We start from the raw sequence: 21,864 nt of genomic DNA, 5'->3' as shown, positions 1-21,864 counted from the left end.
TGAGGTAATTTATTGATAGCGTCAATCTATCCTTCTTCCAAATGAAATGTAGCTTAGAAATACTTAAACTTTAAAAGTGAAAATAAAAAGTGATAAGTGTAGTAAAAATCTCATCATTAGTAATCTGTGATCATAAATGATTAACAGATGTGTGTGTGTGTGTTTATGTATATCTATCTATCTATCTATCTATCTATCTATCTACACACAAACAGTCTTAGATGTATAGTACATGCATAAATAAAATATAGACCGATCAACACAGTATTAGAATAAAATTGATTTCCACTCGCTCCGTGACCACATCACCCCCGTTCTCCAGAATCTCCACTGGATCCCTGTTCTCCAACGCATCCAGTTTAATTTCCACCTCCTTACTCACAAAACCCCGCATAACCAGGCTCCTTCCTACCTCACAGACCTGCTCCAACAACCCCCCCCCCCACACAAGTTTTACCTATAAAATGGTCAGGTTTAGGTTAGATTTGAAATGGCTGATAACAGATTTTTTTATTTTATTTAATTTTTTTACAATACGATACAATATACAATCTATATAACAATATAAGCAGTACATTTTCAGAATATCACTTAGTTTATCAGATTGGTCTTCTAGTTATGACACTATTAATGTAACATTGTTGCACGTATCAAATAAAATAAGCTGTTCCTAGAGGCAGTAAATCACTGATGACCTGCTTTGTGGTAGTCTGGCTCTCAACAGACCAAGCTCAATCTTTTAAGATTGAACATTAGTCTGGGGAGTCTGCTCTGTATTTTCTACTGCACAAGAGGCGTGATCAACGGGCATAGTTCAAATGACTCTGTACGCAATTGGATAGTCCTTCAACCAATCAGACAGTGACGTAGCAGCGACAGCGGCATCAACGGGTTGCTGCGCTTCGGTGGCCGCTATGTTGAATGTAAACAAGAAGCTGCTTGGTCGCTTCTCTATCGTCATCGTGTTAAACCCGCCAATAGCGCGCCAGGTGGATAAGCCAGTTTGTGATTGATCCCCGCAAAATTGTAACGGAAGCAGGATAGATAAACGTCCAGGTTTCCAGCCTGAGCTGCAGGGCGAAATCAAATCGCCGGCAGATCGGGCTGGGTTTACCCAGTCTAGCTTTGTGGCTGACTGATGAGAACATCCTGAACTGTCAAATGAAACTAACACAAATCAGATTTCTTCCCTTAGACTGACACAACTACTGTGAGGCTTCCCATCAATAAGCTCCCACTCCCACAAACTTAACACCAGAAACAAACTCAATACTGATCTTATCTCAACGTGAGCTCACTCCTAATATAGCCTGCTCCAAGTTCTGGAAAAACAACACAGGACAATCAACCACCAATCTTAGAGTACCAAGTTCATCACAAGGCTGCACTGTGTCTAGTGCTGTCCATTTAAGGGCAAAGTATATAAACAGACACAAAACAGGTATGGATAATTGCAATGGCAGACCAAAGCAGTTGGACAAGATCAGAAAGTTACTTTCAGGTTTTAAGCTGATATGAGTATTTAATATCTCATGAGAAATTAAATTGGAATTCAATTATTGGGCTTCAGTTTGAGATTAACATTGCTTTAAGCACATTTTAATCAGTAGTCATTTTCTGGGACATTTCAAGTCCCTTGTGTGAGTGATTGTATCTTGCAGTGGACACCATTGCTGCTCTCCCTCTCTTTCTGCATCTTAATACGACTCTTTGGTTGACGTTCAAACTGGTTCCTAGTTCAGAAGTAATTCATTGCTGCGTTTTGGGAATGTACCAGGATGCTGAATCTCAAACGGGACCAAAAAAAATTAAATCTTATTCCATGAGGAGTTCCCTACCAGTCAAAAATCACAATGGTAGCTGTAAAACCTGCATGTTGAATTGCATAATATTTTGGTGGAAGCTAATGTTTGTTATCTTTCAATATTGAATTTAAACTATGCCATCATTCTGAAGGTCAACTTTGTATTAGTAACAGTGTAGCCTACACATGGAGCATTTACAGAAAGTCATATTACCATGTGGTCAATTACACAAATGAAATGAAATCTAAGTCAATATGCAAGAGCCAGGGGGATAGTTACTTAAGCCAAATATTTATAATACATCATTCCAGCGTTTAAGTCCCAAGGCTGCACGTTGTTTTTAAATGAAACAGGGACAAATGTGACAGACACTTTGCAGCTAGCTGTCAACTGAAATTACACCCAGCGAGACAGAACCAAGGACGGCAGATGAGCAGCGTTTGGCAGCCTGGCCAGTGGTGGATTTTATCCATGCTGGCATGTTTCCCGAAAAAAATAAAAAAGGCCCGTGTGATATCAATCTTGCACCAACACTACTGGAATGTGTTATATCCCAGCAGAATACTAAATTGGCAGTAATGTGTGGCTATTTACTACTGTATATACTGTAGTATGATGCAAAATAATTAGGTTGCATTAATGAATGTAATACCTGAATGAATGCTTTTACTGTGCTTTACTGGAATGGGACATTTTGGATATACACACTCTGCAACTCGGTTAGAAACTTTCATTGTGTGTATTTCACTTTCAGAAAATAATTGGAGGTGGGTGGGATCTGGTGGGATATTGTGAACCTACACAGAAGAATGTTGAAAGAAGCTGCTAATACCATGTGCATTGGAGAAGACATTTGTCTGTTTACACCCTTCGACTTCCTTCACAATAATAATCCCAATAGAAATATGCAAACTGATATCAAACGAGTGAACTGTAAAAAGGTGAATGTTAGCGCAACAATAACACAGGACAAAAGATCAAAAGTCTTTGCAATGGCCGACTTTGCCTTTCCTCGGGTGACACGATTTTCTCAACGTAGCACCAAATACTTTTTTTAAAGATTATTTTTTGGCCATTTTAGGCCTTTATTTGGATAGGACAGCTTAGACTTGGAAGGGTTTGAGAGAAGGGGAATGACATGCTGCAAAGGGCCGCAGATCGGAGTCAAACCCGCGGCCGCTGCATCGAGGAGTAAACCTCTAAATATGGGCTCCCGCTCTACCAGGTGAGCTAACCAGGTGCGCAGCACCAAATGCTTTCTGATGTTCCAAAACAAATTATAGCCGACATCCAGAATACCAGCGCTGCCAGCAGGAGGACATCTGCTGATTACACTTCTGCTTTTGCAAGTGTTAGATCTGTAGATCTAAGTCAATAAAAGAAAAGTAATTCAAACACAGTCCTCACTGTGTAATGAGAAAAGCTCATTTTATATCAGATAAATCACATGGACGATGAGGGAGATGGATACAGATATGCCATTTGTTCCCATTTGGTATGCCCAAATACAAATAAGCCCAAAGATTGGAGTCGGCGAGAGCGATATGTCATTGCTGTTATTTAATAAAACAGCCTCCAGTTCCTTTTGGCAGGCATTAAAAATGGCTGTGAAATCGACTTATGGAAAAAGAGAAAGAGGAAGGCAGGATCACTGCATGGCCTGTCTTAAAACTAGGGTTGGGTACCGAAACTCGGTGCCAATAGGGAACCGGTGCCGACGTAAACGGTAGTAACGAGACCGAATAAGAACGAAAGTTTCGGTGCCTCATTTCGGTGCTTGACTTTACACTACACCTGACAGCATGTAACGTTAGCCTACCTTTAGCTAACAGCTGGATTAAACACCGGTAAAATGCTGACAGCTTTACGTTAAACAGTGTAAAGTGTGACTGAATTTCACTGTGGAGGACTTCAACAGCGGGATGTAACAGTCTGCTCTGCAGCGCAGCAGCAGCTGCCGTTTTCGCAATTCATAGATATACAGTATGTTTATATGGTCGGAATCAAACAACACAGACGGTGCGTTCACTTGCAGCTGCCGTTGTCGGAATTAAACAACACAGACGGTGCGTTCACTTGCAGCTGCCATTGTTGGAATTAAACAACACAGACGGTGCATTCACTTAAAACAGGTTGCCTCGTGGTGCATTCACAGTAATTGTAAAATACCCTTTTCCCATCTGGGGTTCAACAGCAATTTACTGGTGAAATAAGTTATTGTTATTGTTATAGTTATTACATTATTATTAAATATTTAATTTTGACCATGGCCTTAGCAATAAACAAGTCACTGACTGTTGTTTACTACCCTTATTTTTTTTCTTCTTCTTTTTTTTTTACTTTATTGAAAAGTACCGGTTCAGGCACCGGCACCGTTTTAAAAGTATCGATTTAGCACCGGAATCGAAAGAAAACCAAACGATACACAACCCTACTTAAAACCAAAGCCAGTTCGACACATTATTTAGTCCACAAAGACCAACACCACCAAGTCCAATAGTCCTGAATAAAAAACACTGTTTTGCATTTTAAATCTTTCTGCTGAGATATAAATTATCCTCTGACATGACATCAAGTTTTGTGCTTCACTGCCAATGATAAAAGGCAGATACAGTCCAAGCAGACTGGGAATAGACCTGTGTACACAGCCAAATGGACTGAAGCCTTGATTATTCCCCTCAGGTTAGCTATTGCAAGACAGAAGGCAATGTAGCACAAACTACAGTAGCTCTTCACTGGCAAAAAGAACGCATTAGCCATCACTTTCTGCCATTAGTGCAATTTGCTACAGTGTGGTTTGCCTCATGCACTTACAGTAGTTATAATCAGTTTAAACAAGCCAATTTAGATTTAGGGATATTTGTTCTCACACATATACACATAGCAACATACAGATAGCAACATCTAGAGAAGTATTGAGTATTTGAAATGCCAGTGTCTGGACGTCAACTAAAATGCTGTCATTTGCTGTTCTGAACTGAGTGTGACTGACTGCACTGACTGGAGTGCTGGGTATTGAATGTCAAGGTTCTTTATGAGGGAGAGCATGCTCTCACACTGGCCATAATGACACACCATCAGAGGACTGAGGCATTTATTGGAATCTGGGGGAAAGAGCAGTTTATGCTTTTAATTGCAATCATTAGTCACTTGGAAGTATTTCAATGATAGTCCGTCACACAAAAAACCTTGGTCCGGCATTAAAGGGAAAGGTACTCTGGCTTTTCTACTCCAATCATTTTGAAGATTATAAGGTTAGGACAAGGGACACAAGATTCCATTTATATTTCACATAGATCCCAAAACAACACTTTTGAACTAAAATCTATTTTTCTCTATGTACTGTAGCTCAGCCAGAGACAAACAGAATCTCAAAACTGAGTCAATATGGCATCTGTTGAGATTTGAGACTGTGGAAAAACTCCTCATGAAAATCCCCTAGTAAAACTAAATTGGCTTGGAGTGTTGATTACCTTTTTACCTTCTAACTTCATAACTGCTACAACAATGAGGCTTTTACTCACAACTGTGATGCAAAGGTGCAAGCCAGTTTGTGACAGAGTGATTTATGGTGTGCAACACCAGCCAATTTCACTAAAATAAGTAAAGTGATCCATGTTCATGATGTTTTTGGATTTCTTTGTATCATTTGTTGTTTCTTGTTTACTTCCCAATGTAGATGTCCTCTGAATATTTAGAAAAGTTATATTATTTTTGTGTTAGGACTGGCTGGCTTCACAGCTGCTGATGATGTATGATATTTTATCAGACTCTGTGCAAATCCAAACTTAGCTCTGTGCAGTTAATGTTTTCAATATTCTATAGAAATCACTGATAATAAGAGAGGTTCACTATCGGTACATATCTGCACTTTCCATCCCAGTGTCCCAGTTCTCTTTGCATTAGCACTGGCGAAGTTTGCAGAGAGACCAGGCTGTTTCCACCACTTTACTTTCATCAGAAATGTTATTCTCAATCAGCAGTTGGAATGAATGAGCTCTTGCAGTTTGGGTAGAATCCGAAACAAAGCAGATCAATCTGAACCAGGAAGACAATATGCAGACTCCGCAAAAGAAACACTCCCAACAACTTTTTTTCTCATCTATTGAAACTAGAAGGCACTATAAACCATTGTTCATGCTTAACCCAGCAAAAAAAGGTTGCAATTACAAATATTGTTAGCAAAGAACTACTGCATTATGCATTAGAATCTATGTCCTCGGTTTAATTATAGAAAATATTGTTGCTGCATTCATGTGGCAACATGATAATTCATTTTGTTTGCTAATTAAAGTCATGAACATGCTGAATATGTATACTGGTTGTGTAACCTTGATTGAAAAAAGTGCAGCATCAAAGCACTAGAGATAGCTCAAGGTTTATGAAAGAGTTTTTAAACAAAAGAAAGCCTTTATCACAATACCTAAGCTTATATGCAACATTTTCCTTTAATAAAACCTTCACAATCTGCATCGTAAAATAGCATAGTTCACATCACAATGGCATACTGTATGTGTGTATATATATATATATATATATATATATATATACATGATACATGAATATACATATATATATATATATATATATATATATATATATATATATATATATATATATATATATATATATATATATATATATTCATGTTTAATAACAGAGGATATCACAAGCTGGTGCGTAGACAATGCACATTATACTGCATCCCTGCCGCACAGGTCATTTAATTAAATACATCTTTAAGAATACAATCTGCCTCCAGCTCCCCTACACAGGGAGTCTTTAGGCACTGCAATCACCCATATCAAATCCTTGGCTAAGAAACCTGTCATCCTCCTCCTATCAGAATTTATTATCTGTGATGTTTTCATCAACATTGATTGCTTGAGTGATACTTGTCCTTGCCGTTCTGACTCAAATTGACAGACAGAGTCCTCTTACATTCAATAAGCTCATCTGCTGGGCCCTTCTTTCCTCCAAAGACACCAGAGGGACCTATAATTTAGGAAGCTCAGGCAAAGGTTAAGTCAATCATGTCACTGCTCTCAATAGGCATCATGGAAAATAGCCAAAGGGTAATAGGGCTAGTTGGATGTTGTCCTTTAAATGGATTGGTCCATGGAGAAACAATTATATTTAAGCAGGGAAGCTGCTCGCAAAAATATCTCATGTTTCACTACCTGTGTAACTCAAGTATTGTTTCCATATTTTAATCTTTTAAATCCTACTTGCTTTCTTGAGTAATATTTGGATTTATTTCCCCAGTGGACATTGCCAATTACATTAGCTGAATAGCTCTTAAATGCCACAATCTGAAATAATGAAAAAAATGCAAAACACTTCTGTTGAGTCAACTTTGATGATGGATGTGCAACTCCACAAAGAAAACAATCCCATAAAGATGCAGTGCAGTTTATACTACACCCATAAACCAATGTGTGTATGTGTGTGCTGGAAATGTAAACACTTCTGCACTTAACAAAATGAGGAACACACTTCAATATTTTACAGTGTTAAAATCGCCCACTGCACTGGCAGCCTACTTTAAACACCATAAATATCTGTACAAGAAATGAAGACATAAAGACCACTATGACTAACACCATCTGCCTTGATTGCTAAAACATAACTGTAAGGCCAGCGTTATATCCACAAGGTGTGATGATCAATGACAGGCATGTCAGAACTGCTAGATCACAACGGAACGCCACCAGGCAACAACAGACAGGTCATTCAGAATTTTGTATCATACAAATTCAACAGGCTTGTTTGATGTTCAAAAGTCTGAGTCTACAAACTCAATGTTTTTGCCACTTTCAAACAGAACAGCCATTTTTCCCCACATTACTCCAGTGACCATTCAAGTGCTGGATAACTGTCAACCTGAGACACTTCCTGAATCTGATACTGGACAACAAGATGAAGCTTGACCAAGAGTTGAGTATAAAATGTGTCATGACAACGTGAGTGCATTGGCTTTAGCCTTGTTTCAACAAGATCATTTTGGGGTGTCAAGGGATCACCAAAGTCATCAGAAATTTCAATAAGTTGTTGGAATCCCATAATGGACTTGGACATTGGATAAAATCTTCACGGTATGTATAATTTATATCTGGTGGCATTGTAAATGTCTGGGAAATCACTTCATAAAAATAACAGGAATGTTTGTTTTGGGTTCATTAAGCAAATTAAATAATGGAAAATTATGCCATCACTTTAATGCACAATCATAAAGAAATCTAATATCGTCATTAAATGGTCTGGTTCATTGCTTTGCAACATTGGCTACAATGGTCTGCTACTATCAGAAATATAAAAAAAGGTATCGTCTCATAGTGTACATCATCATATTGCTCCAAAAACCACTGACATCTAAACAGAATTTAACTAACTAATCAGCACACAGTCTGCACCAGACATCCAGCAACTTCTAATGGTGATACTGTAATTAATTAGGACGAACATGGATTACAAAAAAAGGCTATTACATTAATTATTGTCGAAGTAAATGTGAGAATTTATCGTGATAGAGTTTTGGTTATATTCTCCAGCCCTATTACTGTATAAGGTTTGGTTTACCTGTAGGTGTCTCTGCATGTACTTCAAATACATGTAGTGGTTCAACTTAGAGAATGTAAGTTAAAAAAAACAGACATCAACAGCTGAACCAGCCCATGTCAGTGCTGACAACAACTCTCTCCACTGCCAGGCCATAAATCCCCATCAAGGACACAGAGAACACAAGAACTTTGTTAGATGGATATCAGCGCTAAGTCACTCTTCTGCGCTCCCGCCCGATAATTGCAGACAGCGGGTCAAAATTGACACAGCGTTCCATCCCTGTTCGGTTAATGGTGTACTTGTGCGTGTGATTGAGGGGGTATGGGGTTGGGGGTGTTGCTGCGTATGGCTGAACCAGAGAATTATTTATCATTGTGTGACACACTGATTAGTATGCGCCCTATGAGGCTTTGCTCAGCACTTTGCATGTGTGAAAAGGATCAGGGTGTGTGTGTGTATAATAGAAATTTGTTTCTTGCTATGGCGCAATGCATCCAAGCAAATCAGACTAGAAATTTTACAAAATATATATAATTTCTAACAAGAAGGCTCAAATATTTTACTAGCCATGTTAAGCCAACACTTACCAGCTGCAGTGAATACTAGCCTTGGGAGAGTTGGCAGGAATACATGCACACATCAGTCCAGCTATATTCATAATTAAATGTTGAGTGGCTACCCATATGCTGCTCATCAGGCCTTGCCGACTTGCTCATATTCACAGTAGGATGCTCTGGTGATTGTATATTGGCTGATGGAATGATCTTGTTATATTACTCCAACATGGAAGCATGCCAGTGGCAGGGAGAGGCTGTTCATAAACACATTCTTTTCCAGCTCTGAAGTCCTTGCAGTATAAGTTTTTAGAGTGTCCCTGCAAGCCAGACCTCCCTCCGCTAGCAATGAGATGTCTATTACAACTTGATCTCAAAGCTTGCAGTTTCAGTGGGACAGTGTAAAATACATCCAGAGCACGCTCTCAGCTCGCATTCTCTCCTTCAATTGCCATTTCAGATCTGCAGCTCAGCTGAAAAACTCATAAAAGGCCTTTAAAACACAGAGGCTTTTAAAGCAAGACCTTTTATTCCCCAGACGCCTCAGAGGAGCTGCTCAGGTGGCCGACAGTAGAGGGATGTGATCGTACTGGGCAGCTCCCAGCTGCGAACATGTCTGACTGTATGAATGTTAAGCAGAGCGTGCACACTCCCGAGAGGTTTTATAAAAAACAAGGTGAAAAACAAACATTTTTAGTTATTGCAGAAGGTGACAGCTGCAAAAGGGGATTAGTGTTACTAAAATGTAAACAAAGGTAATTACTGTGACTGCTGGGTTTTTATTACAGTATGAAAGGAAAGCAGTGCAGTAGCTCAGTGGACTGTCACTTCACAGCAACTAGGTCCTGAATTGAAATTAAAATAGGCACTTTTACCAATTGAATAATTGAAAAAGTAATCAACATATTAGTTGATAAAAATGAGGTTGTTGCAGCCCTAGTCTGTGATCTACATTCATCAACCACTTTATTATTAGGTACACCTTGCTAGTACTGGGTTTGACACTTTTGCTTTCAGAACTGCCTTAATTCTTTGTGGCATGAAATCACCAAGGTGCTGGGAACATTCCTCAGAGACTTTGGTCCATATTGACATAAGCATTGTGATGTAACCATGATGTGAATGTCCTGTTCCACCAATTCCCAAAAGGTGCTCTATTGGATTGAGAGCTGGTGGCTGGGGAGGCCGTTTGTACAGTACAGTAAACTCAATGTCATGTTCAAGAAACCAGTCTGTGAAATGCCGCATTATCCTGCTGGAAGTAGCAATTAGAAGATGGGTACACTGTGGTCATAAAGGGATGGACATCATCAGAAGCAATACTTATTTAGGCTGTAACGTTTAAACAATGCTCAATTAGTACTGAGGGGCCCAAAGTGTGCCAAGGAAATATCCCCCACACCATTACACCACCACCAGCAGCCTGAACCGTTTATACAAGGCATGATGGGTCCATGCTTTCATGTTGTTTGAGCCAAATTCTGACCCTACTATCTGAATGTCGTATCAGAAATTAAGACTCATCAGACCAAGCTACATTTTTCCAATCTTCTATTGTCCAATTTTGAGAGCCTGTTGCAATTGTCGCCTCAGTTTCCTGTTCTTAGCTGAGAGGAGTGGCACCCAGTGTGGTCTTCAGCTGCTGGAGCTTATCTAGCTCACATGATTTTAAGTCTCCAAATTACCCACAGCTGTGAATGCCAGTTTTCATATGTTTGCAAAGATCTATGATCACTCATTTTCAAGACTATTTCCCTAAAAAGATTTCAGACTTATTTTCAACCGCCCACCAGCACCTGTCCTTTTGATATTCCTTGCCCCCCTCAGGAGAGGTCCTGAACATGACTACAGCACAACGTCAATACCTGTATTGACCACTCGTCAGGTAACAAAGGTTTAGATAGCAGATATTCTGTAAGTAATTACACTCTGAGACACCTTTGTGAAATACAGATCACACCATCAGGGAAATGGTGCTCGACACACTGGTTCGACATCTCAATCATCTCACTATGGTAAATAATCAATGTCATGTTGGCTGCATCTATTAATGCAGAGCGAGTTCAAAGCAAGTTTCTATTCGCCGCTGTTTAGTGAAGCATGTAAACTGCTGAGCGTGAGCTTCACAGATCCCCCTAATGAAAACATTATTCCATGTGCCTTTAAAATAACACAACCACAGCCAATACACAGACGCTAACACGCCATGCTCCATCTAAACACTTCACTCAGGTCAGGTCAGCTTTTTCCAGCTACCCACTACTACACATTAGCACTTTTCTTATTGTATTCCTGAATATGCAAACAGTTTGAGACTTCTGATTGATTATCCTCATTAGAAAATAAGCTGTTTTTACTAAACAGCAGTCTGATGGATGGGCTGGTTTTGAGCTCAAACTGCTTACTATGCTGCTCTACTTTATTTAATGAGGCAACTGCAGTAGGTCCAAACTGAACAATTTATTTAGGCCTGCTTAGTAAGGCTTTCTCTGCCCGTACAGTATGCTAGGTTTGAGTGCACAATGAGATGCATACACATGACAGTTGTAATTTGCTTGCATTTTGAGCTAATTAACATGCATGTACACACAATGATGAACTATATACAGAAAACCACCCCCACAAACCAAGAAAAATTCCACAGTTTCCATGTCTAATAAAGCAATCAGAACTTGCATGTCAAGCTTTTTCGATCTTTCTGAAATGACACCTCTTTCCTGCTCCATATTTTCCTCCCTCCAGTCACATCACAAGCTCACACAAATTTCTGCCACATATTCTGTTTTTATAACTTCAGCTCATAAGATAAGACACTCCATTTGTTATTTCTGAGTCACTGGGTCCTGCTTTGATATGGTGACCTCCATCACATGTCACGTTTTCAACTGGCTGTCTTAGAAACTTCAAGTATGTTCCAAAGGAGTTCTAGCAACCAACGAGTAACTCTGATGTGGTAAAGAAAATGACTGAATGAAAATGCATAAGACATTTTCACAACACATTCTATCAGTGAGCAATTTTTATTTACTTCAGCTAAAATTTCTCTAGTTCTGTGTCATCCTTCTCCTCATATACAGTATGTCCCTCTCTCCCTCAATCTCCCTCCGTGTCTTACCCTCTGAGAAGCTGATGAGCCCCAGGAGGTGCAGCAGCTTGATTGACGCGAACACCAGCACAACGATGCCCACCGTCTGCAGCCCCTCTGTCTCCCAGATCGCACTCAGCATTGCTCCACCCTCGGTCCACTCTGCGCCACCATTCCCCGACCCGAACCCGGAGCCCGAGCCCGAGCCGGCCTCCTCGCCCTCGGGAACACCGCCAGGACCAGGACCAGCGCTGCCACCCGGCCCTGCGCTCCAGTTCCCCTGCACCCACTCCAGCGCTACACCGGCCCACACACACGGGCCGGGTGCCTCCTGGCACCCGCCTACTGCCCGCTCACTCCCTAAATCCAATCTGGGTTAGGCTAAAATGGGATGAGCTTCAGAGCAAGAAATATTGCCCTCAGATTTGTGAGGAGCCTGAAGTCATTAAGGATCTCTCTGATCTCAAGGGGGTCACTGAGAATTAAGAAAAGCAGACTCAAAAAGGAATAGAGTCCAAACAAGCTGATCTCAATCCGTTTTCTTTCCTCTCATTGCAAATGAAGAGACGTGAAAGCAGTAGAAAAGCAGGCAGAGCAAACTCTGCTCTTCTCTGACAGTTTGGGGCTCTCTCTCGCTCTTTCAAGTGCACTGACTGCCTCACTGCAAAGTAAAGGGAGGGAAGATGAGAGGGAGTGGATATGAGTGAGGGAGTGAGGAGGGAGGGGGGGATGAGACCGAGGCAGAGGGGAGGTGTGGTACTACAGTGGAAGATGCACAACCTCTCATGAGCTATACATGTTCGCATTAACTTCAAACATACTAGAAACAAATCCTAACATGCAAATACAGCACTGACAGAACAGGTTTTGGATTTTAATAGTACAACAGTTTTGAAATATTCTGTGTTTTATATGTCTGCGTTTAGACATTACATTTTAGTCATAAAATTAAATCATGAGAAAAAGAGGGAAAAATAATTCCATTCAGAAAAGCAGGATGGACAGCCAAAACTATAGCCTTCTTATAAGGCGTTCATTATAATCTACTTTAATCAAACAGAAAATAATTCTCTCATGCTTCAAACTATACTGTGAAAAGAGGCTTTTCACTCATATTAAAAAAAGAGAAGTTTTTTTAAGGCTTAAAGCTGTGAGGAAATTCAAATGCATACAATCCACACATACAACAGTGAAAAAAACAGAATGAGGAAAAAAAAAGAATACATACTTTATTAGCAACTAAAGGGAACATTTCAGAAAATGTCCACCTATGTGAGTGCGAATTGTGCCTTCTCCAGTCCCTTAAAGCTGGCAATAGGAGGGTTTGATGGGTAAGGGGAATAGGTGAGTAGGGGGAGTCAATATGTGTCTTTACACACACTGATGAAAGAGTAAGGGGGGAAATATTGATCTACACCACTTCAATACATGTAACTGCTTGTTTTCAAAAGGAGTGTGATTCCACTGAGATGTAGTGGACAGTTAAATGGACCAAACAAAGTGTGAGTGTGTGTATGAGAGAGAGTGAGGGTGATCCATGCAGTCAGTGTTGGCAGCAAATGAGTGAAGACACCACCATCTACTGCCCCTGTGTAGTCATAGTCATTTTCATCCACCACCATAGGATTTATTTCTTCACAGTATATCGAAAAGTGTCTGAAATAACTGAATTTATTTACAAGAAATATCATTTATGTTCAAAACATACACAATACTATTTAAAGCTCATGAATCTTTTGAACCATTTGCATTTCTAAACAGACTCTTCTGAGCCACAGAAACAGTCTGCAGTGTTCTTTTCTGCTTGTCTTCCATCTACAATGAAGTCAGCTGTATATCTTTGATGCAAATGCACAAAGCCACCTTAACTACAATCATCACGGCAGTGTATTATTTTAGCGGCGTAACAAAAACAGTAAATCACCTCTTACTCAATTGCTCTATGCAGCGTATTTCAGTAATGGAAAAACTCACATGCATATATTTACATTTTGTCCATCTGCTGCTGCTCTTTTCTGAAGAACACACAATGGAAAATGAGGGATGTAATCCTGTTTCGAAACAAATAAATACATCTTTGTAAATAATTTAGCGTGATACCGTTTGAAAAAGAAAATAATATTGAGCAGACAGATCCTACTTAATCTGGATGTCCCCTGGCCATATGAGGAGTCATTGTCATGTGAGTCTTATCCATAGAAAGTGAAAGATACACACTTACAATAAGCCTGCATGGACAATTTAAGTGTGTGTGTGTGTGTGTGTGTGTGTGTGTGTGTGTGTGTGTGTGTGATGTTCTTGAAATCGCATTAGAAAAAAAAGTGCCTTTTCCAGGGAACAATGTAGTGACGTATGCTTCCTGTTTGGACAATTAGCTTGTTCCAGTAAAGAGTGACTGCAGAGCCAAATGTGTTCTTTGTCCAAGTTGCCACCATTAATGGACCTTCCATTGTAATCGGTTCACATTAGCAGACAGATTATTTTGTCTATCAGCCAGGTATAAAATATTTACGGATTATGTCACTATTAGCCTGGATCAACTGAACTACATTTCCAGGATAAAGCCTGACATCCGGCGCAGGGCTCATGCACGGGATGTGAACCAAAACTTTACTGGTTTTGATTCACGCACAGCTCTCATCACTGTCATTTGAAGAGGCAGCAGATAGCCGCTTAGAGGAGGGAAAAAAGTTCTAAAACCCCACTAAACACTACCTGTCCAACACTAAAAAACAGACAAAGTCAGCAACTAGTTTGTGAACATATACAAGCATTTACAAGCTGAGCCAGATATTTTTCTACAGAGTTAGAGAGCAAAACAGTAATTCATCAAGGGGCCAGCAACATAACTCCAAATGAATGAGTTATGTTGCTCTGTGTCTGCTGGTTGTGTAAATAAGCAACTGTATGCTAACATATCAACTTTAATGATGATAATACGTTAGCATTGTGTTTACAGCTCGTTTTTGCTGCCCCCAAGTAGCCAACAGTTATTGCAAGCTAAACTCCTTGTGAAAGCAGATAGAGAATAAATAATCATTAATTTTGAATGGTTAGGATCTCTTTAAATCTGCATATATTCTGTTAAGTATATCTCAAAAGCACTGCAAGTGCCACAATAGTAAGTTGATTAAAGTCAATAACAAAATCCCACGAGGAACAATGCTGGGTTGGTTCAAAGCATCACCCAGCTGGCATCTACAGTGTAGTGTATCGAGTGTAAGCTGACCTAAATGTTGGATGCTTCATTAACTCCTGGGCTGTAACACCCAACTCACAGCAGTGCTGCTAACATGTGGCCACTGGCACTACATCAAGGAAGCCACAGTCACATCACATAGCCAATCAAGCCACATGAACAGTTTCCTGAATGCAGCCAAGTTTCCGAAAGCCAGAGGGATGCATTGCCTCTGGCCTTACTCTGCCATGGCGTGGCTCTCCATAAAGTTCCGGATAGACTGATTAGTTGATAAAACATGTAGGAGTGATTGACCAATCATAACCGTTCTCCAGCACAGATATACTATCTCCCCCCCAATAAATTATTGACGCAATGAGGGTGGAGGTGAGAGGGTTAGACATATGAGAGAGAAAAAGAGTAGGGGGGGTAATGTTTGTGCTACGGCGCACCCGTCCAACTATTACAGGAGCCATGATTCTATCAACGCTGCTGACAGGTAAATATTACACCCCACATCTTTCTCCATTAATGTCACACAAATTCTGGACAATCACGATTCTAACACTGTTACAGCATGGCAGTTCGGACAGATAGAGAACGCAAAAATTCAGCTTTTATGGACTTAACAGGGCTATTATGTTTTGTAAGATTAAAATTGCACGAATGGTTTTGTATTTATATTGGAAAAAGGAAATGGAAGCTGTCGAGTGTTGACATTGCTATGACGTGAAACAAAGATTTAAGGGGAAAAGGAGCCCTTGAATGAGGTTGTGTGAAGGGCTATTTAGAACATTGATGACTCAAGGTTGCATGGATCTGATGACTTTGTACTGGTGAAACATTTGCCAGGCAAGAACACAACATCTTACACATAACATTACATTGCAAACAAAGTCTCCTGTCCCAATTTCTAAAGTACAAATACAATCTGCCACAAAAAGGCTCCCTTCCTGAAAGACAACTCAAGTTTTATATAATCTTCCTACTAGGAGAACTCATTTGAAAATGACCTAAATCATAAAACGGAGATATATGCCTTTTAAAAACACAAACTGGTATACGTTTATCATTTGAAAAATTAACCATTCAACAGATAATTCATTTTTTTAATTTTTAGATGGCCACACAAAAAACATCCAATCACTCGATGACAGCTTTTATCGCCCATATCACCACATGTCATAATGTTTTCAGAGAAGGGTTTCACACAGACCTCGTCCATCCTCCATAACCTCTGGGGGACGGCATCTCTAAGTGATCCGAGTCTAAAATGTCAAGCTGCACTGAGGTCTGGCATGTCACCATCTCTGTAGTCCTTATCGGTGTAATGAACAGGATAAGTCTGACAGACAAACCTGCAGCCTTTTTGTTCATATGCCTCTGTAGACTGATAGACATTGATCTTGGGAAAGATTACATTTTTCACTCATCGCTGCCACCTGTCTGGTCACTTTCCATCCTCAGTATTCGCAAGGGAGGGATCTTATCGCTTCTTGTCTGGGCAGAGCGGACACAGAGGACACAAGGTGACGACGTCAATGAATCACTCTCACCAACGGGGGTTATTTTAAATACAATATATAGAGATAGGAAACACACTGATAATCAATTTATCACATACAAACAAGTCTAAAATCCTTACCATTACCACAACACTGTAGGCAGTGGCAAGGAAGAATTGTCTTCCAAACTGCTTAGACTATTAGGTAAATTGTTTAGAACAGTAAACTGTGATAAAATAAAATTGAACACCACAGGTGCAGGGGTAATTTAAATGAGTCTTTCCCTGAGAATGCAACAACCTCTGGATTTTGAGGTTTTTTTTCTCCCCCAAACAGCATACCAAACAACCCTCAAGACCAAATTCTCCATTAAGTTTTGGATGTGCTATCTTTCTCTGAGGCGCCAGTGGACCAAGAGAGGAAAGCCGGCTTCGATGCAACCGTGATCAATCAAACGACGCCGATCGGTGGATGGGGAAAAGAAGCGAAGATGAGATCACCCCGCTGTTTACAGATCAGCTTAGGGTACAAGTGGGTGATATAATTAGGCGACACCTGCTGCGATTTGCTCAGGCATGCAAAGCAGCATTAGTGTTTGGGTTGATTTTTTCCAAGGCACATTAAAATGAGGCTGTCATATTTACTGAAGCGGCACCTGTGAAGGGGAAGGCAATTATAAGCTGTGAACCCTGGCAACCCTCAGTGAAGCCGCATGTGCAATCAACCATGGAGTGCCATGGGGTGACTCTGTTATTGAGGACTCACTTTGTGGACTCTGGAGAACACAGCCTCACTCTTCCAGGTGTGTGTGCATTTACAGGAATTTGCTATTTTTGACCCTTCAACCTCTATATACTCAAAAAACCCAACCCAAATCATCAAAGGGAAACTCTTTCTGCTTCAAATGGAAACTTTCCTTCTGTCCATTGAATGTTATCAAAGATTATTAGAAATATGTATTTGTAGTCCTATCATTCTGGGTCAGATGGGTAGTACTGTAAACATGAGTTTGCCCTCTCTGTGCAGATTTTCTTTCTCTCATTTTCCCACCCGAGTCTGTTTATCCAGTCGAGTTCACCCATTTGCAAGTTGCAAAACTGCAAAAGCAATGGGCCAATTCAGGATGTACACTTAAAATGATTTGACAAAATGCATTTGTCTTGTGCTGTGTGTTGGGTAAATTACAGTGAACGTCCAGTATGGCGTTTTTAAAGAAATGTTAGCCTCCCTTAGTGAATACGCTGGGCGATATGGACCAAAAATTATATATATATATATATATATATATATATATATATATATATATATATATATTTTATTTTTTTCTACAAAGTGGGCTGAATGTTCAGTTTTAAGTCAAAGCCACAAGCACTTTTATAAAAACATGACTATGATCAAAATAAAATTACAGGGTTTCCTTCCCTTTTTGAAAACATACAGCTGCAACACATGTCAACGAAAATGTATCTAAAATAAATAACCTATATAAAATACAAACAGGCATATAACACAAACAACACAACAAAACTTTTTTGTACTTTTTTTTGTACAATTACAATTATCCCCTCCTGCTTAACAAAATATACAGCTGTGCAAATAATATATAAAAATGTAGGCAAACGTCAACTGTGTCTTCCTCCATGTTTCAGGAGAGCCTGTGAGCGAGTGGGGGCGGAGTTGCCCAAAGAGTGTGAAAGGAGAGATGCAAACACAGGCACAGCTTTACGGAAGAAATTTGTTATGTAACGCAACATCAAACTATATCAATAAAAACGGTATTGTCTCATCTCATATCTGGTTTGAAAATATATCTATGTACCTTAAAAAGTCGATATAACGCCCAGCCTTAAATTCCATTAATTTTCACAAGACATGCAGCCATGTCTCTACAACAAGCCCACTAGATTTTTATCAACATCCCAATTCATTCCAGCTGATTAGTTCAACTGTAAAAGGGAAACGTCAATGGCATTGTCTGCAAATGGACAGTCCCACAAAGCTCAGGGCAGTGTGCTGGAGCTGATAGCATTGACCTGCTTTTCTCTTCCATATTAGCGGTGACATGGCTATCTGACAGCTCACTGTGGACAACATGTAGTGGCAAAGAGCAGGACAAGGATTGCCTTTGCATGGCGTGCCTGTCATTTGATTTACGGTGCGCTATTCTTCAGCAGCAAAGTGCCAGTCAAACTAAACTTCAAGTGCAAAGGTCAACGGGAATATGCATTAGCAGGAGCAGTAAAAGGAGAAAAGACAAGGGAGACATAAAATGGCAGCCAGTGTACAGGTCGGCTGGAGCCACTGTCCAGAGCATGAGATATAACGAGCATAGTTCATCAGCAAGAAACGTGCTGAGAGGAAATCAATACAGGTGGTTATATCTTAAAGGACTCATTAATTTGGGTATCAGGGTATCTTTAATAGATTAATTGCACAAGACACAGGTAAGTCTTGGTGAATCTTATATCCAATTATGGGAGAACTGTACTGTACATTTTCTTCCATCAATTAGTAGAACGGTGCAGCATATCCATTAAAGCAACACCCTGAACACAATCTGACTTTTGACTTGCCATACTCTTGATTTTAAATGATGAAATGTAATCTCAGAACTAAAATTGACACTACTATATGCTATGGGGCAAACAATCATTCACTTTATTGTACCCACACAATGAGAAAAGAATAAAAACAATTTACTTTTACCCTTCAAGCAAGGGTAAACGGTAAAGTTTATTATTCAATGCAGGGGGCATTATTAAGGCAAGCTTTGGATTCGGTGTTAATAATCTCCCACTACTAAATATTCCAGTTTTCAATGCTGCCTCATTTCTAGTTAATTGTTTGGAGACATCCCCTGCCATAACCTTATTTAATCTCAGAGACAATAATTTATTGTAGTAATTTTGTTCAGAGATCTATGATGCGGATCAGATATCACTTAGTAACAGAGCAGGCAGTAGAATAAAGTCCAACTTTTAAAGACCCTAAAAAGAAACACATACATTACAAAAACAAATACCACACCACGAGAGACTTAGCATCATTATGAAGAATAATTAATAAGAATGCTTCATTTGAATGTAATAAGCCCTGTAGCAGAGGTAACGGAAGTTTTTTCTTTTTATTAGTTATAGCAATTTAATTTAATTCAAAGCATATATAAATGAACAGGACTGTAATTTTTATATATAACAGACATGGTGCAATGAATACAAATTAAATTGAAAGGATAGAAAAATATATAAATAGGATTACATGCAATAATTTTACAGGTTACAGATTAAACCAAAGACAAGCAAGTCAGAGTCTCTGTTAGGAGGAATGCAATGATCTCCAAAGTTCTACAATTTGTCTGAGTTATGATTGAGATCACATTCCTTCTCCGGTATGTCAAAATCAGTTCTTATTTGCTTAAATGACTATACCGAATCATAAATCAATAGGCCTGTAGGATGTGATAGGCCCTTGGAAGCCCATCCAACAGACCGATTGATTGACTGATCTGTGCCAAAAGATCAGTAGTACAGAAATAGAAGAGGCAATATTTAAATATTTTCTCACATCCTTCCAAACCTGTAGTGTCTTGTAAATAATTAAGTTACTGTTGAGAGGATTCTAATTTATAATCGTTGATAAAGGGGAGAAATTCAAGCCTTCTAGGATAACATGCTAGAGACTCTAGACCATTCCATAAAGAGTTGTGCCTATTTTCAAACCAATTCTCATCATTTTAAATTGAGCAGACCAATAGGATGGGAATGGATAAGCCTCCCAATTCCTTTGGGTTTGTAATTTTAGAAAACCAAACTCTGATGTTTGTTATTCCAAATATAATGAGAGATACAAGAGTTTAGTGCAGGGTTGTAATTTGATATACAGTCATTTTCCTTCATAGACATGCAGTATTTCATGTAAGGCATGTCATATAATACAATTAATCCTTTCCAAACATTATTCACCATGAAAATACAGAATCTATAGCAAAATAGCAGTACTAAGTAATAGCAGCAGGGGGCAGTTAAACCTTGCATCAATTAATAGCACCATATTTTGGTGTGGCACACATTCAGGCAGAGTGTTATATTGGGAGGTGTCAAAATAAAGTGTGAGAACTGTGCACAAACACAGAAACGGATAGAACGCTACAAGTAAAAGTCTACATTTTTCCATGAGCTCAGGCTTGGTACTATGCTTTCACACATCTGTGGAGCAAACGCCCAAACAAGTTCCAGAGACACTCCTTTAACTATATTCTATGCATAACAAATGGCAATATGATTCGATTGTATCAAATGTCAGTGTTAACCAAAAAAGAAGATTCTTTGTATTATGGTTCCCATAAATGCATGCATTTACAAAAAGTAACATTTTACTCCAACAGTAAGTGCAAGTATAGTACATGGAGTTAGAGAAAAACAACTAGGTTTTATGATTGATTTTAGAGGACAAACAAGGTAGCAGCTTTAAGGTCTTGCTTTCTGCATAGCACATTTGTCTGCTAACAAATAGCCAAAAAGCTCTTGCTATTTGGACCAATCAAAGGGTTGTAAAACAGATTTGTAACTCACAAATCCTAACTGCAATCAAAAGAGTTCATGCTAAAAGAGATGGAACGTTTGGAGAGCATTTCCAAGCCAGCAGAAACAGGGAGAGATCACAGAAACAAAAGATTTAAACCAGCTCGCTTTTGGTTTGAAGAGTTCATTTCAGGGATGATATATAGTCAGTACATGTTTTAATTAGCTTATAATTCAGTGGCTTTAAAAAAAAAAAAATCACCTTCACTAAATGCAATGCAAGGTAACACAAATAGTACTGATTGTTCATGTTCCATAATCAACAGTGTGGCTTTACTATAAAAAGCTCAACACTTCCAACTCAAGTGTTTTTCAATCAAGGCAGAAAACAATCTACCCTTTCACAAGCCAGCATGCAGAGAGAGCCTGAAACTAATTACAGCACCATACATGTGGATTCTGAAAATCAGTCACTAGTAGCTCCCTGATCATTGCTGTGATTGATGATAGAGTATGGCTAATGCCTGTGTAAACACCACTAACACGGTTTAATTCAGTGGAAAGCTATGAGGCACAACATTACGCCTGTAATACCTGTCTGAGACTTCAGGCTAATATCAAAATGTACAATAAATTGTGGAGTTTTTAATATTCCT

General features: G+C 39.4%; 1 protein-coding gene across 3 annotated transcripts in view; it reads right to left on the bottom strand.

Moving 5' to 3' along the window:
• Nucleotides 1-21,864, bottom strand: part of kcnip4a (potassium voltage-gated channel interacting protein 4a) — a 149,927-nt gene that overhangs the window by 20,292 nt on the left and 107,771 nt on the right. The window contains exon 1 of one of the 3 annotated variants that reach the window (XM_039823208.1): nt 12,036-12,657. The exons of the other annotated variants lie outside the window; for them this stretch is intronic. Within the exon in view, the coding sequence (XP_039679142.1) occupies nt 12,036-12,147 (112 nt within the window). The 5' untranslated portion in view covers nt 12,148-12,657. Of the gene's footprint in view, nt 1-12,035; nt 12,658-21,864 lie in introns of those variants that run through there. 3 annotated transcript variants of the gene reach the window in all.

Source organism: Perca fluviatilis, chromosome 14 (assembly GCF_010015445.1).
Source record: "Perca fluviatilis chromosome 14, GENO_Pfluv_1.0, whole genome shotgun sequence".
In the NCBI taxonomy this organism is placed as follows: domain Eukaryota; kingdom Metazoa; phylum Chordata; class Actinopteri; order Perciformes; family Percidae; genus Perca; species Perca fluviatilis.
Note: the sequence above shows the minus strand (reverse complement) of the source record. Positions and strands in the feature narration are given on the sequence as shown.